The sequence below is a fragment of the Antedon bifida genome, chromosome 4, assembly GCF_963402885.1.
Source record: "Antedon bifida chromosome 4, ecAntBifi1.1, whole genome shotgun sequence".
NCBI lineage: Eukaryota > Metazoa > Echinodermata > Crinoidea > Comatulida > Antedonidae > Antedon > Antedon bifida.
The window spans coordinates 32,096,482-32,114,048 of NC_136229.1; the positions used below are offsets into that span (position 1 = coordinate 32,096,482).

At 31.8% G+C, this 17,567-nt stretch overlaps 1 protein-coding gene across 2 annotated transcripts; it reads left to right on the plus strand.

Moving 5' to 3' along the window:
* Positions 1 to 773: 773 nt before the first annotated feature.
* LOC144840883 (nuclear distribution protein nudE-like 1-A) lies at positions 774 to 17,567 on the plus strand. Of its 2 annotated transcripts, XR_013611967.1 has the most exons (10): positions 774 to 1,374; positions 6,882 to 7,035; positions 7,414 to 7,562; positions 12,672 to 12,717; positions 12,916 to 13,006; positions 13,151 to 13,348; positions 13,754 to 13,881; positions 14,129 to 14,211; positions 14,960 to 15,680; positions 15,856 to 17,567. XR_013611967.1 is itself a non-coding variant. In XM_078696961.1 (9 exons), exons 1-9 carry the CDS (start codon positions 1,292 to 1,294, stop codon positions 15,033 to 15,035), a joined length of 1,008 nt encoding a protein of 335 aa, XP_078553087.1. In that variant the 5' UTR covers positions 774 to 1,291; the 3' UTR covers positions 15,036 to 17,567. The 2 variants fall into 2 exon arrangements, 1 of the variants encoding a protein (XP_078553087.1); XM_078696961.1 differs by having other exon boundaries at positions 14,960 to 17,567.

Below are 17,567 nucleotides of genomic sequence, written 5' to 3' on the forward strand. Positions count from 1 at the left end.
AGTGTGTATTTCTGTGTGTTCCAATTATCTTTTTATCAATATTAAGTTGAAAAGTCAAGAACTAAGAATTTTCGTATAGTAAAAAAAAACCATAGTATTTTTATTTTGACACATTACTATTTCATACCCACCCGGGGAATTACCATATTTTTAGTGGCACGAAAAATATGAAAATTGCGTCCGATTGCGAGGAGACGTTAGTTACAATATTGTCCTCCTGAAAAAAATATTTTTATTTTTGTTGTTGTTGAATATGCTACTGACAAATAGGAGTACTGTATTTCACTAACCAAAGATTGAATAGGAAAACATTAACGGGAAAACAGATGGGATTCGGGTTAAAATTAACCGTTTCTTTTATCTTTTTGTAAATCAAATTATTATTTTTGTTTTTCTAGGGAAATGAATAACTTTATTAAAACTGCTACTTAAAAATGGCATATTCAAAGTCTGATTTATGTGTTTGGAGGATTATGTGTTGAAAGTTGAAACTAATATTATAAATAAAGTTTAATAGCAAACATGCGCGCGTGCTATTATCTATTATTAAGAAGACTTTCTTTAGAGGAGTGTAATAGCTTAATTGTTATTTTTCTTACTACCAATTTGTTTGTATTCTTTTTTTCAATAAAAGCTCTGACAAATAAAAGGTCTAAAAGGTCTTTTATTTGTTTTTGTTTAGTTTGACAGTTGGTGCCTATTGTAATTTACTTCCGGGAAACGGCCTTATTATATCGATCGTCGGCTCTCTTCGGTGGTGGCAGCATTTTACATTTAAAGTGTCGATATCCGCCATTGGTAATACGTTATATTTTTGGAATAGGCCTAGGAGGCTAGGCCTAAATAAGTTGTTATAGTTTTATATACATTAAACTGACGTGTGTTTTGTTGATTTTGATCATCTTTGGAAGTGTATGTTGGTATTGTTTTCAAGACTAAAATTTGAAAGTATTTGTTAAACAGAGTATTTAGGTTGTCAAAGTTACGCTAGCTAGGCTAGCTTGCTTCTTGTTTTTGACCGAAAAGGGAAAGGTGACGATCGGCTGTGTAGGGGAAGGCGAGCGTATCGATATACTGGGAGGCAGGACATTGTGGTATTCTAGTTAGGCCTAAAGAAGGATACATGTTCATGTACATTTGGGATCCAGAATTTGTATTGAAAAGAACAATAGTACAGCACTGTGTTTACCTATATATATTCTAATCAAATTCACTGACTGAATTACAACAGTACGTCTCATTTTGGCGGTTGTTTTTTGTATGGATATTTTATAAATAAAACAAAATAATAATGGAAGTAGATATTCCAAAGTTTGCCACTATAGAAGAAGAGGCGTTATATTGGAGAAATTTATCATTTAACTTCAAACAAAGGTAGGATAAATGTTGATTATTCTTAGCTTTTTAATTTTAGTAATACCACCAATTTGTTTTTACCTTTTCAGTGTTTCATTAATTTTTTTTTCTTGTAAATTTCTTGCAAAGGATGAAATAAAGTTAAAGTATATCTGTGTGTGTGTGTTTTTATCTATTTTACTGAACTAACTTTTTTTGGAAGTTGTTTTATTTTTTCTTTGAAATTGTATTCTGTACTTTTACTTTCATTGAATTGATTTTTGGCTAAAATAATGTATTAATAAATTAAATTATTTGAACAGCTACAATACAAAATTGTCTCACGTTGACAGTACAGTAGGCAGGTCTGTCTAGTATTATGTTGTGTAATAATTATTATTAATATTATATTTATAATAATTGTAATTTTACAATTTTATACTTAATTTATAATATGGTACTGTAATTTGTAATGTACTTTAAATGGTATTCCCGTAAATGAATAACATGTGTTGTTAAAAATCGCAACAAGACGAAAATATAGTACTATATTGTCATCATTTCACAATATTCTTTGTGAAAGGATAAAAATGCTTTTGCATATTAAATATGTTTGAGATACTGTAGATGGAAGAACTGTGTTTACAGCTTCATCTACATAGTAATATTATACTGTATGATACTGCATTTGCTTTGTTGTACTCTCCCTTGGTTGCCAATATGCATGGTATATTACTGTACACACTGTGCACAGGCCTACAGAGTAGGGTCTGTACACCCAGTAAAAGTGACCCTACCCTCTTTTTTACCCAGCACAATTGCATGCCTGCTGATAGAGGAGTAAAGTAGTACCATCACTTCTTAACCACCAGATTAAGATCCTGTACACTTGTACCTGCAGTAATCCTAAAATATTGTGCCTGAAGATATGTTTCCATATAAAAGTTAATTACATAACAAATTTCTCATTTAAAAACTAATTAAAATCTGTCCATTGATTGATAATGCTATGCATAATTTTCTACCATTTCAATGATTGAAAATGATGGTACAGTTCAAACTGCTTTTTGTATCAATTTTTCAGATTTTATGTCCAACCTGTTCAGTAATATAGTTTAATTTCCTAATTGCGGTACTGTACACAGTAGCCTTAGACATTTCTGGAAGCAGCTAATTACTTAAAAGTACTGTAGGCTAAGTGTGTTGCCTGAAACCCAGCGCTTTCTTGATGTCCAAAAGGTCCGAAATTCTTTCTTACCAGTAAAGTCTTTTTTTTTAGGATTAATTGGGTTGTCCTGAATTCATCATCAAATGTTTTTTCTTTGTTATTTTTCTCTGATGTTTTTCATTTTAGACTGTTTTTATATATGAGATGGATTCGAAATAAAAACAAACTGAGTCAGAATTTTTAAAATCCCCAGTCTGGATGATAATATAAACAAACTAATAAACCACATTAGAACGAATAGAATTGATTGTAGTCATTCAATTGATTTTGTCTGGCCCTGAGTTCATAAGTTGTTCTATTAACAAGTAGCACTATTAACAAGTAGCACAATAGAATTTAATGACATTCTATTCACTATACTTACTACCTATTCTATTCTATAATTTTGCTGCAGATTATCATATGGTGTGGACTAATATTGTCTGAATGGTTTGCGAATTACAGGGTATGGTTCCTTCTTTCCGTTTTGACTTTTAAGATTTACACTACTGTATTATTGCAATCTTACAGTGATCAATTTTATCTATTGTACATTACTGTACAGTATGTTGTATGTGCAGTATGCCTAAAATTGAGATCAGTGCTTGCCCATTAAACATGGCAACTGATTACAGCAGCCTACAGTATATATTACATATTATAAAGCTTGTGTATTTCAATCAAAGAATGTTTTTTTCCTGGAAAATTTTAGATTAAGAAAATCAGAAAATGATGTCTTGGATATTATTGTCTGTAGGAATACACCATGAGTTGATTGCATCATTTATACACACTTGCCACATCACATGTCGTTGTCCTATTGAGAAATATCTAGCATAGTGGTAATTTATTTATAGATGATAATACTTCCTGATGAATTTGACCTTTGTGACCTGAATATACTAACTATCCCACATTTAAACAATACTAATGACAACACATTTAACCATTTAGTAATAAGTCATAATAGTAGTGACAATAACATGAATGGTTTGACCTTCCCACGGGTCAATCATAATTATATGATTACTTTATAAATATTCATAATGATCTGAATGCATAAATTAAATTATGACAATTCTTTACTGTAATGAAATTTTATTTTACTACTGTAGGCCTATTACTGTTAGTAGAAACATGTAATGTACAGTTACAGTAAGATACTTTCTAAATAAATTCTATATATATTTTAAAATTCCAATTAATGTTGTGTAAAGGGGTGAAATATTTTGAGGAGACTGCTTTGAGAGGGGACACTTTCCTATGAAACAAACAAGGGTAAATAATACTGTATGTTCACTATGACCAATCCGTATTCAATTGACATCATCCCTATTCAAGGGACGTTTTGTTGGTGTCCCCTTGGTAGGGCTTCTACTGTAATGCAGTATTTCAACAAAAATAAGTGCATTTTACTGGTATGGTAAATGTACATGTTCTGTGTATTATTGCAAAATATAAGAAAAGTTCTTTTAATAAACACCCTTGCAGGTCCTCTTGTCTACAAGACAAATTACATAGCATGGCTATACTTCACACTCAGCCTCTAACTAATAGCAATTTAAGGAATGCATCTCAATAAATAACTTACTGTATGCATCAGTGCCTTTAAGGTCATTCTAGCCATCTACTACTACTTTATGAATGACCTCATTCTAGTGATGATACAGAGAGGGGGACCGGAGAGAAGAATGAAAAGCGCCATTGGCATTTCTTAACTCTATTCGTGATTAACATTGTCATTTGATGCACTTGAGTAATTTCTAACTGTGGTATATTAGAGACTTATTATTATTGAATATTGTTAGACTTATGTTTGATCAACGGACTGGCACAGTTTTTTTTGCCAATCTTCTAAAACAGTACTAGAGGTAAGCGATAAATACTGATTTACTGTATGTAAATTGTTATACTGTATAAATTAGTGTTCCTCTACTTTGAGTGAATATTAGATTAAATCATAGCACCAAAGCCCCAGTCCATTACTAGATAGAATGAGGGTCAGGCTGAGGTCAATGTTATACTTGGTAACATTTTTTTATTGTTGATGGTTGTCAATTAATTAATGTTTGATTTTTGTCATACTGTGTCTTTCTTTATACCTCTGTTTTTGGAGATCATCTGTATACAGTTGTTGGTGTGTTTATGTACAATACTAAGTGGTACGCAAAGACAGCTCTATATTTGACCAAGTGTATTTTATGTCCATATTAAACTAACCTAGTTTTACTGTACAGTAATTTGCAAGTGTACAATAATTTCAACTTTAAATTTTATTTTTCAATCAATAATATTAATAACAAAGAAATGAAATTCTAATTGAATGATTTTACAATATTTGCTGTATTGCTATAAATGTAAATAAGACGAAAATTCGAATTTTGATAGACATATTTTCATAAATAAAAAAATTACTACGATATTGTACTTTTCTTTGAGATACTGATTGATACTGTACTGTATGACATGTAAAAACAACAAACATTTTCTACAACAAATCATATTATTTACAATATTATTTACCAATCAATAAAAACAAGAATATGAAATTAGGTCAAATTATGCAGAATTTTTGTTGGCTCGTTAGAAATTGTATGCATGATGACATTAAGTGGTTGCCGACGGCTGTAGAGTCTGTTACCAGCCATCAATTATTTCGCTCTTTTCATTCTTTCACACATTCGCATAAAAACATGACAGCATTGCTTACATATTCTAATACTCAACACTGGCTAATATTCACCGATAAAATATCACGCTACGAAATTGCTCTTTAAGGAAAATTTGATGCTTTAGAACGCGATGTTTGGTAGCTGCCGTAAGACGTCGATGTTATCTCATTGATTAGTTTACAGATTTTGATCTTAGATTTCTCGTAGGTCAGTTATTCATTTTTTGTTTGCATGTGTAATCGTCGTCCCAGTTGTAATTAATTTGTCTATGTCTAATTTAATTTAACTATTTTCTATTGTGTTAGGTTATTTTTAATACAGTTTGACTATTTTTTAACAATTTAATTTTAACAGTTTGAATTAATTAGTTTATTAAAATGTATTTACTGTTCGAGTATAGTAAATATAACTACTGTATAGAAACATACTGTACAGGTTAAAGTAGTTATATTTTTAATTATATAGTTTAAGACTAAGAAGTAAAAGTTACGGTAAATTAGTTTATTTCATCAAATTTTTTTAATGTTTGAGTTCACCTATTCTACAGTAATCTGCGCTTGTCGTATGCTTTTTTGTTTTGTCTAAAGCAACCAGATTTAGAAATCCTACTTTACATAACTGTATACACTCTGTACAGCCACACATTACTGTAAATCACTTCTACATATAATAACAAGTAATTGCATTATGCTTATGATATTAATAATAATAATAATATGGTAATGACAGTAGTCACACTGTACACACAAGTACAGGTACAGTATGACGGTACTTTGCCAAAATTAAAGGCCTCAACATATTACCATACTTTAACATTTCAGGCCGCGAAAATAAAGTCTTCACAGTATATTGATTCATGCCTGCAATTTCACAGTGCATATTATCTAATAATATATTCATTATTCCTGAATATTTTATTTCCGATTAGAATTTTGATTCTATCTGCAGCCGACTTAGTTTGTCATTTATTTCGGTTCTACCAAGATTCCTAGTTGCCATTGTTACGTCTTGTCTCGTTTTTTAGTCGATTCTATTGATGATTCTTTCTCGACTCCTAATAATATTCTATTGTTAGGATTCTCATTTATCTTTCTGTGTCACTGTAATTATGCTCTAGACATTAGTTGCAAGTACAGTATCTTTGGTTTATATTGTTAGCCATATTTTCTCTTTTCATCAGTTGTTTTTTTTTTATTTTTCATTTTTTCTGATCAGTGTGATTTCAACTCTGTCTACAATATTGTTGGATGCTTCAAAAAGATTTTCAAATGTTTATTTTAAATCCATACCTTTAATACTACGAACTGTTAATTTTGTTTCTAGGACTAACTGTGTTTTTTCCCTCAGATGTTGAATGAAGAAATACTGTAAGAAGATTTTTAGGGTTGAGTGAAGTCAGTCTCTTGGTTGTGAATTTCGTAGTTTGAATTGAGCTAAAGTACAGTACTACCCACATGCTTTTTACCCAGACATTATCTTTGTTTTACCGTACATGTGTCTATTCCTTCCACCAGAATTGTGCTGAGTACAGTACTACTGCTGTACTCACATGTTTTTAACCCAGAAATTATCTTTGTCTTTATATTACTCTGTTCCTTCCACCAGAGTTTTGATACCAAGTTTATTTTATATAATACTTCATAAAATACTGTTTTATATCTTTGCAGTCTTGAAGAAACGAAAGAAGATTTTGAAGAATATCAGATAAGCAGTCGAGAGTTAGAGGCTGAACTTGAGACTCAGTTGGAGCACGCAGAGGCTAAAATCAAAGATCTTACGTCCAGCAACCAAAGACAGCAGATGGAAGTAGAATCATTAAAGGTAGACTGTCACATTGTCATTGAAAAGTGGCGGCAACCATAAAAACATCTTGTCTGTACGGGCCTGGTTATAAAACACAGTTCCTCAGCAGTACTTAATAAATTTGAAGTAAACAAAAAAATATTGATTGGTGGAACTTTTGTGTTTTGACAGGAAACCTTTTTTCTAATTTTATTCTTGAATAATGAAATCGCAAATTTTAAGTTTGAAATAGTCTGTTTACTCCAGGTGCGGAAATAAATGTAGGCTTACATACAGAGAATCTTGTAGGCTTCCATGTTTGAATGTCTGTGTCATTTTTCTCCTACTGTATTTTTGGACTTCAATCAAATTAAAACATTAATTTTTATTCCTGTTTATTTATCTTCTTTATTTTAGGAAAGACTTGAGGTATCACAAAGAGGTTTTTTAAAACAAATTAGCGAATTAGAAGATACATTAGCGCAGATCACAGCCATCAAAGATGAACTTCAAAAATATATACGTGAATTAGAACAGTCAAATGATGACCTTGAGCGAGCTAAAAGGTACAGTTATATTTTGTTTTCTGATGCTTCAACAATAATATAACAGTGTACAATGGATTGAAAAAAAAATAAATAAAAATTAAGCACAGTAAAATTACAATGTTGATAATTAATGTTGAAGAGATATTATATATATATTTTTTGGGGATGTGAGGGGTAGTTGAGATACTGTAGAAAATACTTTATAAGTTTGTATACATACAGAGGTGGGTGTTTCCAAAAAGTGAGTGGGGGCAGAGTTGAAAGTTTTACATAAAACTCTTTCTTTCAAGTAATTTTTTTAGAAAGTGTACAATGTTCCAAATATCTTTCATTGTAAGAAAGACCAACTACAGTTCTTGTACATAATAATTAATTTATTCTATAAAGATTTTTATATGTTTTTGAGGAAGCATAGACCAATAATGATAGTACGATATTAACAGGAAATGTGGTAGGCATCTACCAAAGCTCATCATTGGTGTGACGTACAAGAAATATCTGCAAAAATAATCAATTCAACGCTTCCTTTATCTCGGTCGTAGTATTTCCCCTGAGATCATCGTTCAAATGTCCACATTTTTAAAAACAAAAGACTGAAACCATCTTTCTTTGAATTATAATTCAGTTAAGTTGACTCAGCATTTAAGAACTGCAGAAACCTGAAACTCTATTGTTAAAGAATAAATAATAAAGAAAAGCAATTGTAATATAGATAGACTTATAGATGTACAGTAGCATGGATAAACCGACCCTTTTTCCTTCTGAGGGGAGAACATAATTCGCAAAAAGAATTGTTGGTATAGTCTGTGAGCCGCGCCTTCACAATGCATACCTCACCATTCCCAAGACGTTTGCATTGTGGGGGGAGGAGGGAGGGTTGTTTAATCCATGTAAATGGCACCAACAACACTTTTGATTTGTGTACAGTATGTCGTGCCAACTTAACAGTTTACACAATTATTATGTTTCATTTACGCTAATTATAATCTTACTTAACCGGCTCCATTCTTATTATTATTATCGATGATATTCAATTTTTAGTTTTTACTGCAAATCATTAAAAAAAATATTGCCTTTTGATCTTTATATGACCTTAATCCATTCATATGCAAGTGTACTTGAACGCAATCCGCTTTTCGATTATACATTACATGACCTGACAGTAGTATTCACCTTTTGTTCTTTAATTCCATTTTGTTTAGGATAAATGGAAAGGTCAGCAGAGACATCATGTTAATCAATTATTATAACTAAAATAAGTTCAGTGCTGTATTCTTAATTTAATCCGTTTAAGGTTAGTTAACCCATGGTTAACCTATTGTGATGTCACTAGGCATGGACCAGCCTTTACAGTTAAAATTATTTCAATTTTTTGTTTTGATGATGGTTGTGTGTCCGGGATGCTCCCACTTAAGGGGAGTGTTCATGGAATGTACCATTATCTGATAGAGGTGTTTCATCAAATGTTATATATTCGAGTTGTAGCTCTCTTCTCGGAGAGAATTAGGCCAATGCAGGAAATTTACCATTATCTGTTTGTGTGTTTCATAAAATGTTATATTTGAGTTGTAGGCCAATGTCGGTCTATCCAGGTAGGCTAGCACTTATAGACTACCAACACCACTTTTGGTTTGTGTAATTATTTCAATGTTTGTCTCCAGCTTGCTTCTGTAAGTAATTAATTGCTATAGTTGTGTAGATGCCATATGATGTATGAGTCACCAATAAGAACAATAGGCTGTCGCATCATAATAGTGGAATTGTATCCAGGGTCTGTTGTTGTTAGACCATGTGTTGCCTAGTTTAGTGCACTTTTATTCTGTAATGCACAAGCCATGTGTTGAAATTGACCTTAGGTCCTATAAAAAATCGTTTATTTTCACTTCACTGCTTCTTATTTATTTATTTGTTTCATAAAGAGGAGTTTTAGTTTTATAACTATTATATTAGCTATTTTGATGTAATGACATTAAGACATTTCAGAATGCTTGATCATGCAATTTTGAAAAAATGAAAAAAATATATATATATTTTTTTTAAACAGCATACTACCATTAAAAAAAAGGCAAATATTTGTTAGTGAGGTCATCTTGATAGGAATGTTAAACTAACAATTTTTGTTTTGGCCATCTTTTACTTTTATTATGAAACTGTCTTTATGACTTGCAATTTGCATACTTAGGTGGTGCTTTGGATTGTGAAATCATTTTTGTTGCGATACCAATTTGTGGCATCTGATTTAAACCACTCACCTTGCGATTCATAGGCAAGCCTCATAACCAAACCATCAAACTCCACTTATGTGATTACTGTATGACTTCATTTTCCAGTTTAAAAATTCACAAGCCGTTTAATTAGCTAACGGGATACTCTACGTCATTGAGCTATGGAATGTATATTTACTTTAGTAATCAATGATACGTGCTTTGCAAATAACCGACTTATTAATTCCTTGTTAAGTCTATTTACGCATCTCGTGATATTGGCTACGTAATGAATTACACGGTATGCAATGAAAGTACAGCCATTGACAAACTCATGGCTGACCCTTCCCATGCAAACACAATGTAAACTACTGTATGTTATTGTTGTCTTTTAAAGCATTGTTTACCGAACCAGGGCTTGGCTTTGGTAGACACAGCCCTTCTAAAAAAAAGACCAAGATTTATACCTGTAGTAATCTGGTTGAAAATGTACACATTACAATTCTGAAATTGGTATACAATTATTATCATCAAAACTTTTAAACAAAACCGTAGCAAATAAATAGTCATTTTTTTTTTGCTAAATTAAAAAACAAAATGTATTGTATTTTTTTTAAGCTTTTTATTAAATACTATGATATTATATACGATTTGTTTACTAATGCCATCTGCATATTCAAACTTCATTGAACCAAAACATACATTTTTCTGAAATATTATATTGTGGTCGTCAAATCAATACATTTGATTTTTCTGTTGTTGTTCAGTATTTAGTTTCTGTTCACAAACTGAGTATCAGTTTCATGTTTCATAATTAATAAATGCTAAGAAATTTGTAATTAATTAAAAGCAGAATATAATTATATTGCTTTTTATTCATTTTATTTTATTCTCCTTCCTTATTATTTATTAAATTATTCCTTTATTATTTCTGTATTGGTTGATTGATCACTTTAATTCAGAATATATTATAATAGTAACTATTAGTAGGAAAAAAAAACTGTAAATATCATGCCATCTATTTAGTTCATAAAGAAGAAGTTCACAGACAGTAACTTATCCTTATCATCACACCTTTACAATGGTTAAATACTTTACCATACTTAACCTAGAGGTCAATACCATCTATAAATTGCACTGTCTGCTTATAATAATACATTGTATAAACTGTTTATTTCCTCTAGTCTGAAATATTAAGAATTTTCCTTGATGTTAAATTTATCTTGTTGCAGTTATTAAAGATGTATTGTCCCTTGAAACACAAAAAAATGAAGGTCAAAATATTCTAAATTTAAATTGGCCATATCAAAGTAATATTAAAGTTATTCACTTTAAGTCGAAAATTTGAGCCAAAAGCAACAAGTTTACGTAATTAGCAGGTAAATTAGTTGGATTACATTTCGTCTGGAAAATCGTGCGAGCGAAAGTAAACAAAGATTTCAAACCACGAGTACGCATTATGCATATGCTAATTAGGATTGTTTACAACTCGTCACGGTTGAGAAGGTATTTTCACACAGATCGTGAGGAAGTATTATGATTATGCATACAGAGAGTAGCCAAACAAGTGCGTTTCATTATGGGATATGTTTTGATCGAAAACTTTGACTGGAAGTCAAAGTTATTTTTTTAACAAAAAAACGTCTGTATTTCAGTTAAATGATTTTTTTTTTGACAAATTTTTGGTGATAGTTAATAACTATTATGATACTTCAAAATGACCCACCTTTTTTCGAAATCTGTTATTTTTTATTTTTTTGGAATTAGTCAAAGGGACAATACATCTTTAACATCTTAAATATGATTTCCACCAGAAATATTCAAATTGTAAATTTAAAAATGTTGCTGCTTTTTCAAATTCAGAATTAAGCTTTATTTAATTTTGTATTTTTCTTTCTACAGCTAGGCTATGTACTGTAGGCTGTCCAAAAGGTCTCCCACAAAGCCCCCATGGGTTATTTAATAGTATACATTAGCCTATGAGAAGGCCCCCAGGTGACATACTGCATGTAGTGTCCTCTCTCTAGTTTATTTTCATGAACAACTTGTTGTTAATATATTCAACATCAAAATGTTCCTATTTTCTTCATAATTCATGCACTATTCATAAAAAATGTCTACCGGTACATAATTTATTTATTGATAATTAAGTACTCTCATAATTTAATAATATATAAATACAGTGTAATTTTATGCCTCAAAGGACAACAATGTGATATCAATAATACTTGTGCTCTTTCTGCGTGACTGACAATGACGTCGTTAATTGAAGTCTTATATTTCAGACTTTGGATTAATTAGCTGAGTTAATTAGGCAAGATCGTTTATTTCTTTGTCGACATAAAACCCTAAGTCAATATCTAAAAAATCAATTTTCAAATTCCAATGTCTTTAGATGACCCTAAGTAAACTGTCAATGTACTACTGTATACTAACTTTGTCAATTGTTCATCATCATCATTCATATACCTACCATACTTACAGTTAATATTTAATTTTAAGACATATTATATGAAGAAGCAGGTATAATAAGATCAAAAGAACAGAGCTCTATACTACACTAAAGCTCTGTCTACACTATCAAAATATTTTGGCCAAATATGGTAGTGATATGCTCAAATATGGTAGTGATATGACATCATCATGCTCATATATGGGCACATCGGATTTGTTTGTCACATAAAGTTCGATAGAGTAGACAGAGCTTTAGGCTAGCACGTCAACCTGTAGGAATAGACCACTTAAGCTGGGTTCGCACTGGAACAGAGTACAAGGATGCACACACATATCCTTGCATTGCATCAATGTGTGAACCAATCTTTAATAAATCAGGAAAGGAATGTAGTTGCAATCGCATTGCATTGTGGTATTGTTTTATTCATTGTTTGCTATACTTTTAACTTCAACATTTTTTGTCTTTTAGAACCACTGTAGTTTCACTAGAAGATTTTGAAGCAAGACTTAATCATGTAAGTATTTTTCACGACATTTCACTTTAATCTAGTACAATGTACAGTAGTGTATAATGGCAGCATGGAGGGACATGTTTATAATGTCTATGCAAGAGCTACATTATTAGTCATAAATATTGTTAATTTGTAAGTCTATTTCGTGCCTTGCTTACCTGGATAAATTAATGAATTAATTTTATGGTTTTTGTATTACAGGCAATAGAAAGAAATGCATTTCTAGAGAGTGAATTAGATGAAAAGGAAAGCTTACAAATCACAGTGCAACGGCTGAAAGACGAGGCTAGAGGTCAGTATATTATATGGTTAGAGGTCAGTAGATCATTAAAAGGCATCCTGCAAGTAGATGATGTCATTGTAGTCAAATGGCCAAGTGGTTAAGGCAGGCAGCCATATCATTCATTCATTTTATTAAATAAATTTCTACAAACAGATTTACGTTCAGAGCTAGCCACGACTGAAAACATCCCGATAAGGCCGAAGATTGACAACCTTGTGGAGCTGCCACCCGACAATAACAGAGTAAAAGAAGAAAAGATGCAAGTTGACATGGTGGAAGGAAGTCAACCTGATAACAAACTCTTGCACGAGGCGCAGCAAGCTCTTGAGTCTGCCATGAAAGATCCTCCAGGTAAGAACCAGTGACAGTGTTCTTAGATATTTGTGAGGTCTTCACTGGTGCTTTTTAGCAGAACCCTAAATTGTTGATCTTCAATAGGTTAAACTTTCTCTAAAGTTCTGTCTACACTATCAAACTAGTTTGACAAAAAATGTTCCCAAATAAGGTAGTGCTATGCTCCTATATGGTAGTGATATGACATCATCATGGCCATATATGGGCACATTGTTTTGTCACATAAAGTTTGATAGTGTAGACAGAGTTTTAGTCAGAGCATTTCCATTGATGCTGCCAGACAGACAGAACACAAAGCAGCGGCTTTTATGTAATGTATGTTGTCAGTGACCATAATATCAATAGTAAGAAGTAATTAGATAATTTTCAGTGAAATATTTTCGTTTTTGATCCGTCTTTTAGGAAATATAGCAGGAAATCCGCTGGAAAGTATTCGTGGTCCGTTAGTATCTCCAGGTGGAACGCCACTAACACCTACAGCACGAATATCCGCTTTAAATATTGTTGGTGATCTACTACGAAAAGTTGGAGTAAGTTTTGATTGATTGATTGAAGTGATATTTTATGCATTTTATAAAATAAATAAAATGAAAACAAAGGTAACATAACAATAAGATCTATCAGTATCATCTGATGTTCAACTCATTTTTTTTCTCTCTTTTCTCTCTCTTTTTATTCTCCTTTCCTCTCATTCAATTGTTTTCACATACCATGCATGTAGTATCATATTGTATACAATTTTGTAAATGTTTTTTGTATTCTCTAATGTTTATCTAGGCCTTGGAAAACAAGCTTGCATCTTGTAGAAACTTTGTCAAAGATCAGCCTCGCAAAGCAACCAGTCCTGTTGATTCTCCAAGGTAGCCAACCCACTTTCTTAGGCTTTTAATTGTTTTGTGTTTTTCAAAAGTAATTAAGTGATATCTTTTTAAATTATTATAGGAAAATAAATTTATGTTAGAGTTAAGGCTTATATATACTGAAATCATCCGAATCTTAAGGTGTTATCTACAATTTGAAATCACTGTCTAGTTACTGTCTAATTACTGTTAGAGTTTATTTGTGTGTGAAATATTATTTTTATAAACTAAATTATGTAAATTTAATTTACTAACATGATATATATATAATATAATTATTTTATATTGTTAAATAGTGGCAAATATATAAAATAGAATATTCAGTTGTCTCTAAGAACCCATACATTACTACCCAGTCTAAATAAAAGCTCTTTTATGTACTTAGTCGCTAGGCTTTACTACTCAGTCCAAGACTGCCACGAACATTGTCAGATTTTAGGATATAACTAATACTCTGTCATTTGCATGATCTAACACATTAATGTTCAATTATTTGTGTATGCTTAACAAAATGTTCAATAATATAATACATATTTAAGAAAAGAAAACAAAAACTATCTAACAAGAAACTAATTTTAGATTCCCTATTTTCATCTTTTCAATTTAGTTAACCTCTTTTTTAACTTTAGGCAGGTTAATATTCTATTTCTGACACCTTATGCAAATTAAGCTGTCGCCATTTATAATCATTGCATTTTGTTCGCATGCTGTCATTAGTAACATCTGTTTCATTTCCGTCTGTTTTCAGTTCTGCAAAACGGATGAACCGTACAGGATCTGCATCGTCCGGTAATGTGCATGGCATGGTCAAAATTACTGTTTGAATATTCAGAAGACTAATTTACATAATTAGCATAACCTCTTGGCTGTGGATCACTCGGTTTTGTATGTTTCAGTACTCTAAGGAATCATTGAATCTCAATGAAGTGCTATCTTAACCAGACATACTGCTGAATATTCATCAAACTAGTTAGCATATGGAGATACATGTTATTTTGGAGAATGAATATTCATTTTAAAATTTGAATATGAAAATTAGGTGAATACACATGTTGTTGGTGCCAACAGTAAAATAAGTTAACAGTATGCATTATTTAAATAAGATCTAGCTTATTAATATTCATAATATGAATATTAATGAGGCTCATAAATATTTAAGATCCATGACCTCATAATGCTTTACACAGTATTAAATATTAAGACATCTTATAAATAGTCATAACTTTAATTGTACATATTTAAATAAGCTGGTGCTGCCAGATTTAATATATATATAATGTAAGTAAACTAATTTAAAGATGTATAAATTATACATTTTGGAGTGTGTTTTAAGTAAAATAAGATAGGAAAGTAAATGTTGTTTAAGTACTGCCATAGATAGCAGTATTAGATAATCAAAGCCTCCAGACCAGCCCTGGCGTCAAGCCCATCAAGGTATTGAAATCAGCCCTGGCGTCGGGCCCATCAAGGTATTGAGACCAGCCCTGGCGTCAGGCCCATCAAGGTATTGAGACCAGCCCTGGCGTCAGGCCCATCAAGGCCTCGTGACCAGCCCTGGCGTCAGGCCCATCAAGGCCTCGCGACCAGCCCTGGCGTCAGGCCCATCAGGGCCTCGCGACCAGCCTTGGCATTGGACTCATTAAGGCCTTGCGACCAGTCCTGGCGTCGGGCCCATCAAGGCCATGTTTGTTTGTTTTTTAACACCATCATAATATCAATAGTTTGTGTTCCAAACATCTTCAAATTGTGAATTGCAAGAAGTATTTGAAAATGTATAACCATAAAGTTGTGGTTAATTAATTGTAAGGAGTAGGGAAAAAATTCTAGTTTCTTATGTAGTTGACTGCATCTTTTTTATCCTGTCTTATTGTCATTTAATTAATATTATACAATTCAAATGTGGCCTATCATACGTTAGTAGTAAACCTAACCCTTTCCTTAGTGTCCCTGTAATTCAATGTGAACTCTGTATAGTTTGCTAGCCTAGTTAACATACGTGACATGCTACCATTTTAGTGACATGCTATCATCATAGTTTGACATGATTGGTATGGTAGCTTACCCCACTAGTTTGGTAACATACGTGACATGCTACCATCTTAGTGGCATGCTATCATCATAGTTTGACAACATGATTGGTATGGTAGCTTACCCCACTAGTTTGGTAACATACGTGACATGCTACCATCTTAGTGGCATGCTATCATCATTAGTTTGACAACATGATTGGTATGGTAGCTTACCCCACTTGTTTGGTAACATATGTGACATGCTACCATTTTTGTGGCATGCTATTATCATAGTTTGACATGATTGGTATGGTAGCTTACCCCACTAGTTTGGTAACATACGTGACATGCTACCATCTTAGTGGCATGCTATTATCATAGTTTGACATGATTGGTATGGTAGCTTACCCCACTAGTTTGGTAACATACGTGACATGCTACCATCTTAGTGACATGTATCATAGTTTGACATGATTGGTATGGTAGCTTACTCCACTAGTTTGGTAACATACGTGACATGCTACCATCTTAGTGGCATGCTATTATCATAGTTTGACATGATTGGTATGGTAGCTTACCCCACTAGTTTGGTAACATACGTGACATGCTACCATTCTAATTTGGTAAAATACTTGGCACGGTAGCCACAATAGGTTAGTGGTAAACCCACCCTTTTCTTTGCACCCCTGTTATTTAAGACCTCGAGGGAGATCTGCAAAGATCGCTTTACATGGTTGATATTACTACTGTATTTAAATAAATAAAAACAATTAAGAACTACATTTGAACATATGAATTAAATCAAATTACTTTAGTTAAGAGACATATTAAGTATAATTTCACTCCATCTTAAGTACAATTTCACTATCATAAATAAAATTTCACTCTATCGTAAGTAAAATTTCACTCTATCTGAAGTATGATTTCACTCTATCTAAAGTATAATTTCACTCTATCTAAAGTATAATTTCACCCGATCTAAAGTATAATTTCACTCCATCTAAAGTATAATTTCACTCCATCTTAAGTAAAATTTTACTCTATCTTAAATAAAATTTCACTCTCTGGAGTATAATTTCACTCCATCTTAAGTATAATTTCACTATCTGAATTTTAATTTCACTCCACCTGAAGTATAATTTCACTCTATCTGAAATATATTTTCACTCCATCTTAATTAGAATTTCACTCCATCTTAAGTAAAATTTAAATCTATCTGAAGTGTATTTTCAATATATCTTAAACAAACTTTTCGCCATAGATCTTAAGCAAAATGTTTACTATATCTTAAGCAAAATGTTCACTATATCTTAAGTAAAATTCCTAAAGTAAAGTTTGTGCTATCTA

Excerpts from the sequence above, each read along its gene's own strand:
- LOC144840883 (XM_078696961.1), top strand. The coding sequence starts at position 1,292 with ATGGAAGTAGATATTCCAAAGTTTGCCACTATAGAAGAAGAGGCGTTA. Across the intron at positions 1,375-6,881 it reads TCATTTAACTTCAAACAAAG|TCTTGAAGAAACGAAAGAAG; the intron begins GTAGGATAAATG and ends ATATCTTTGCAG. Across the intron at positions 13,007-13,150 it reads GCTGAAAGACGAGGCTAGAG|ATTTACGTTCAGAGCTAGCC; the intron begins GTCAGTATATTA and ends TTCTACAAACAG.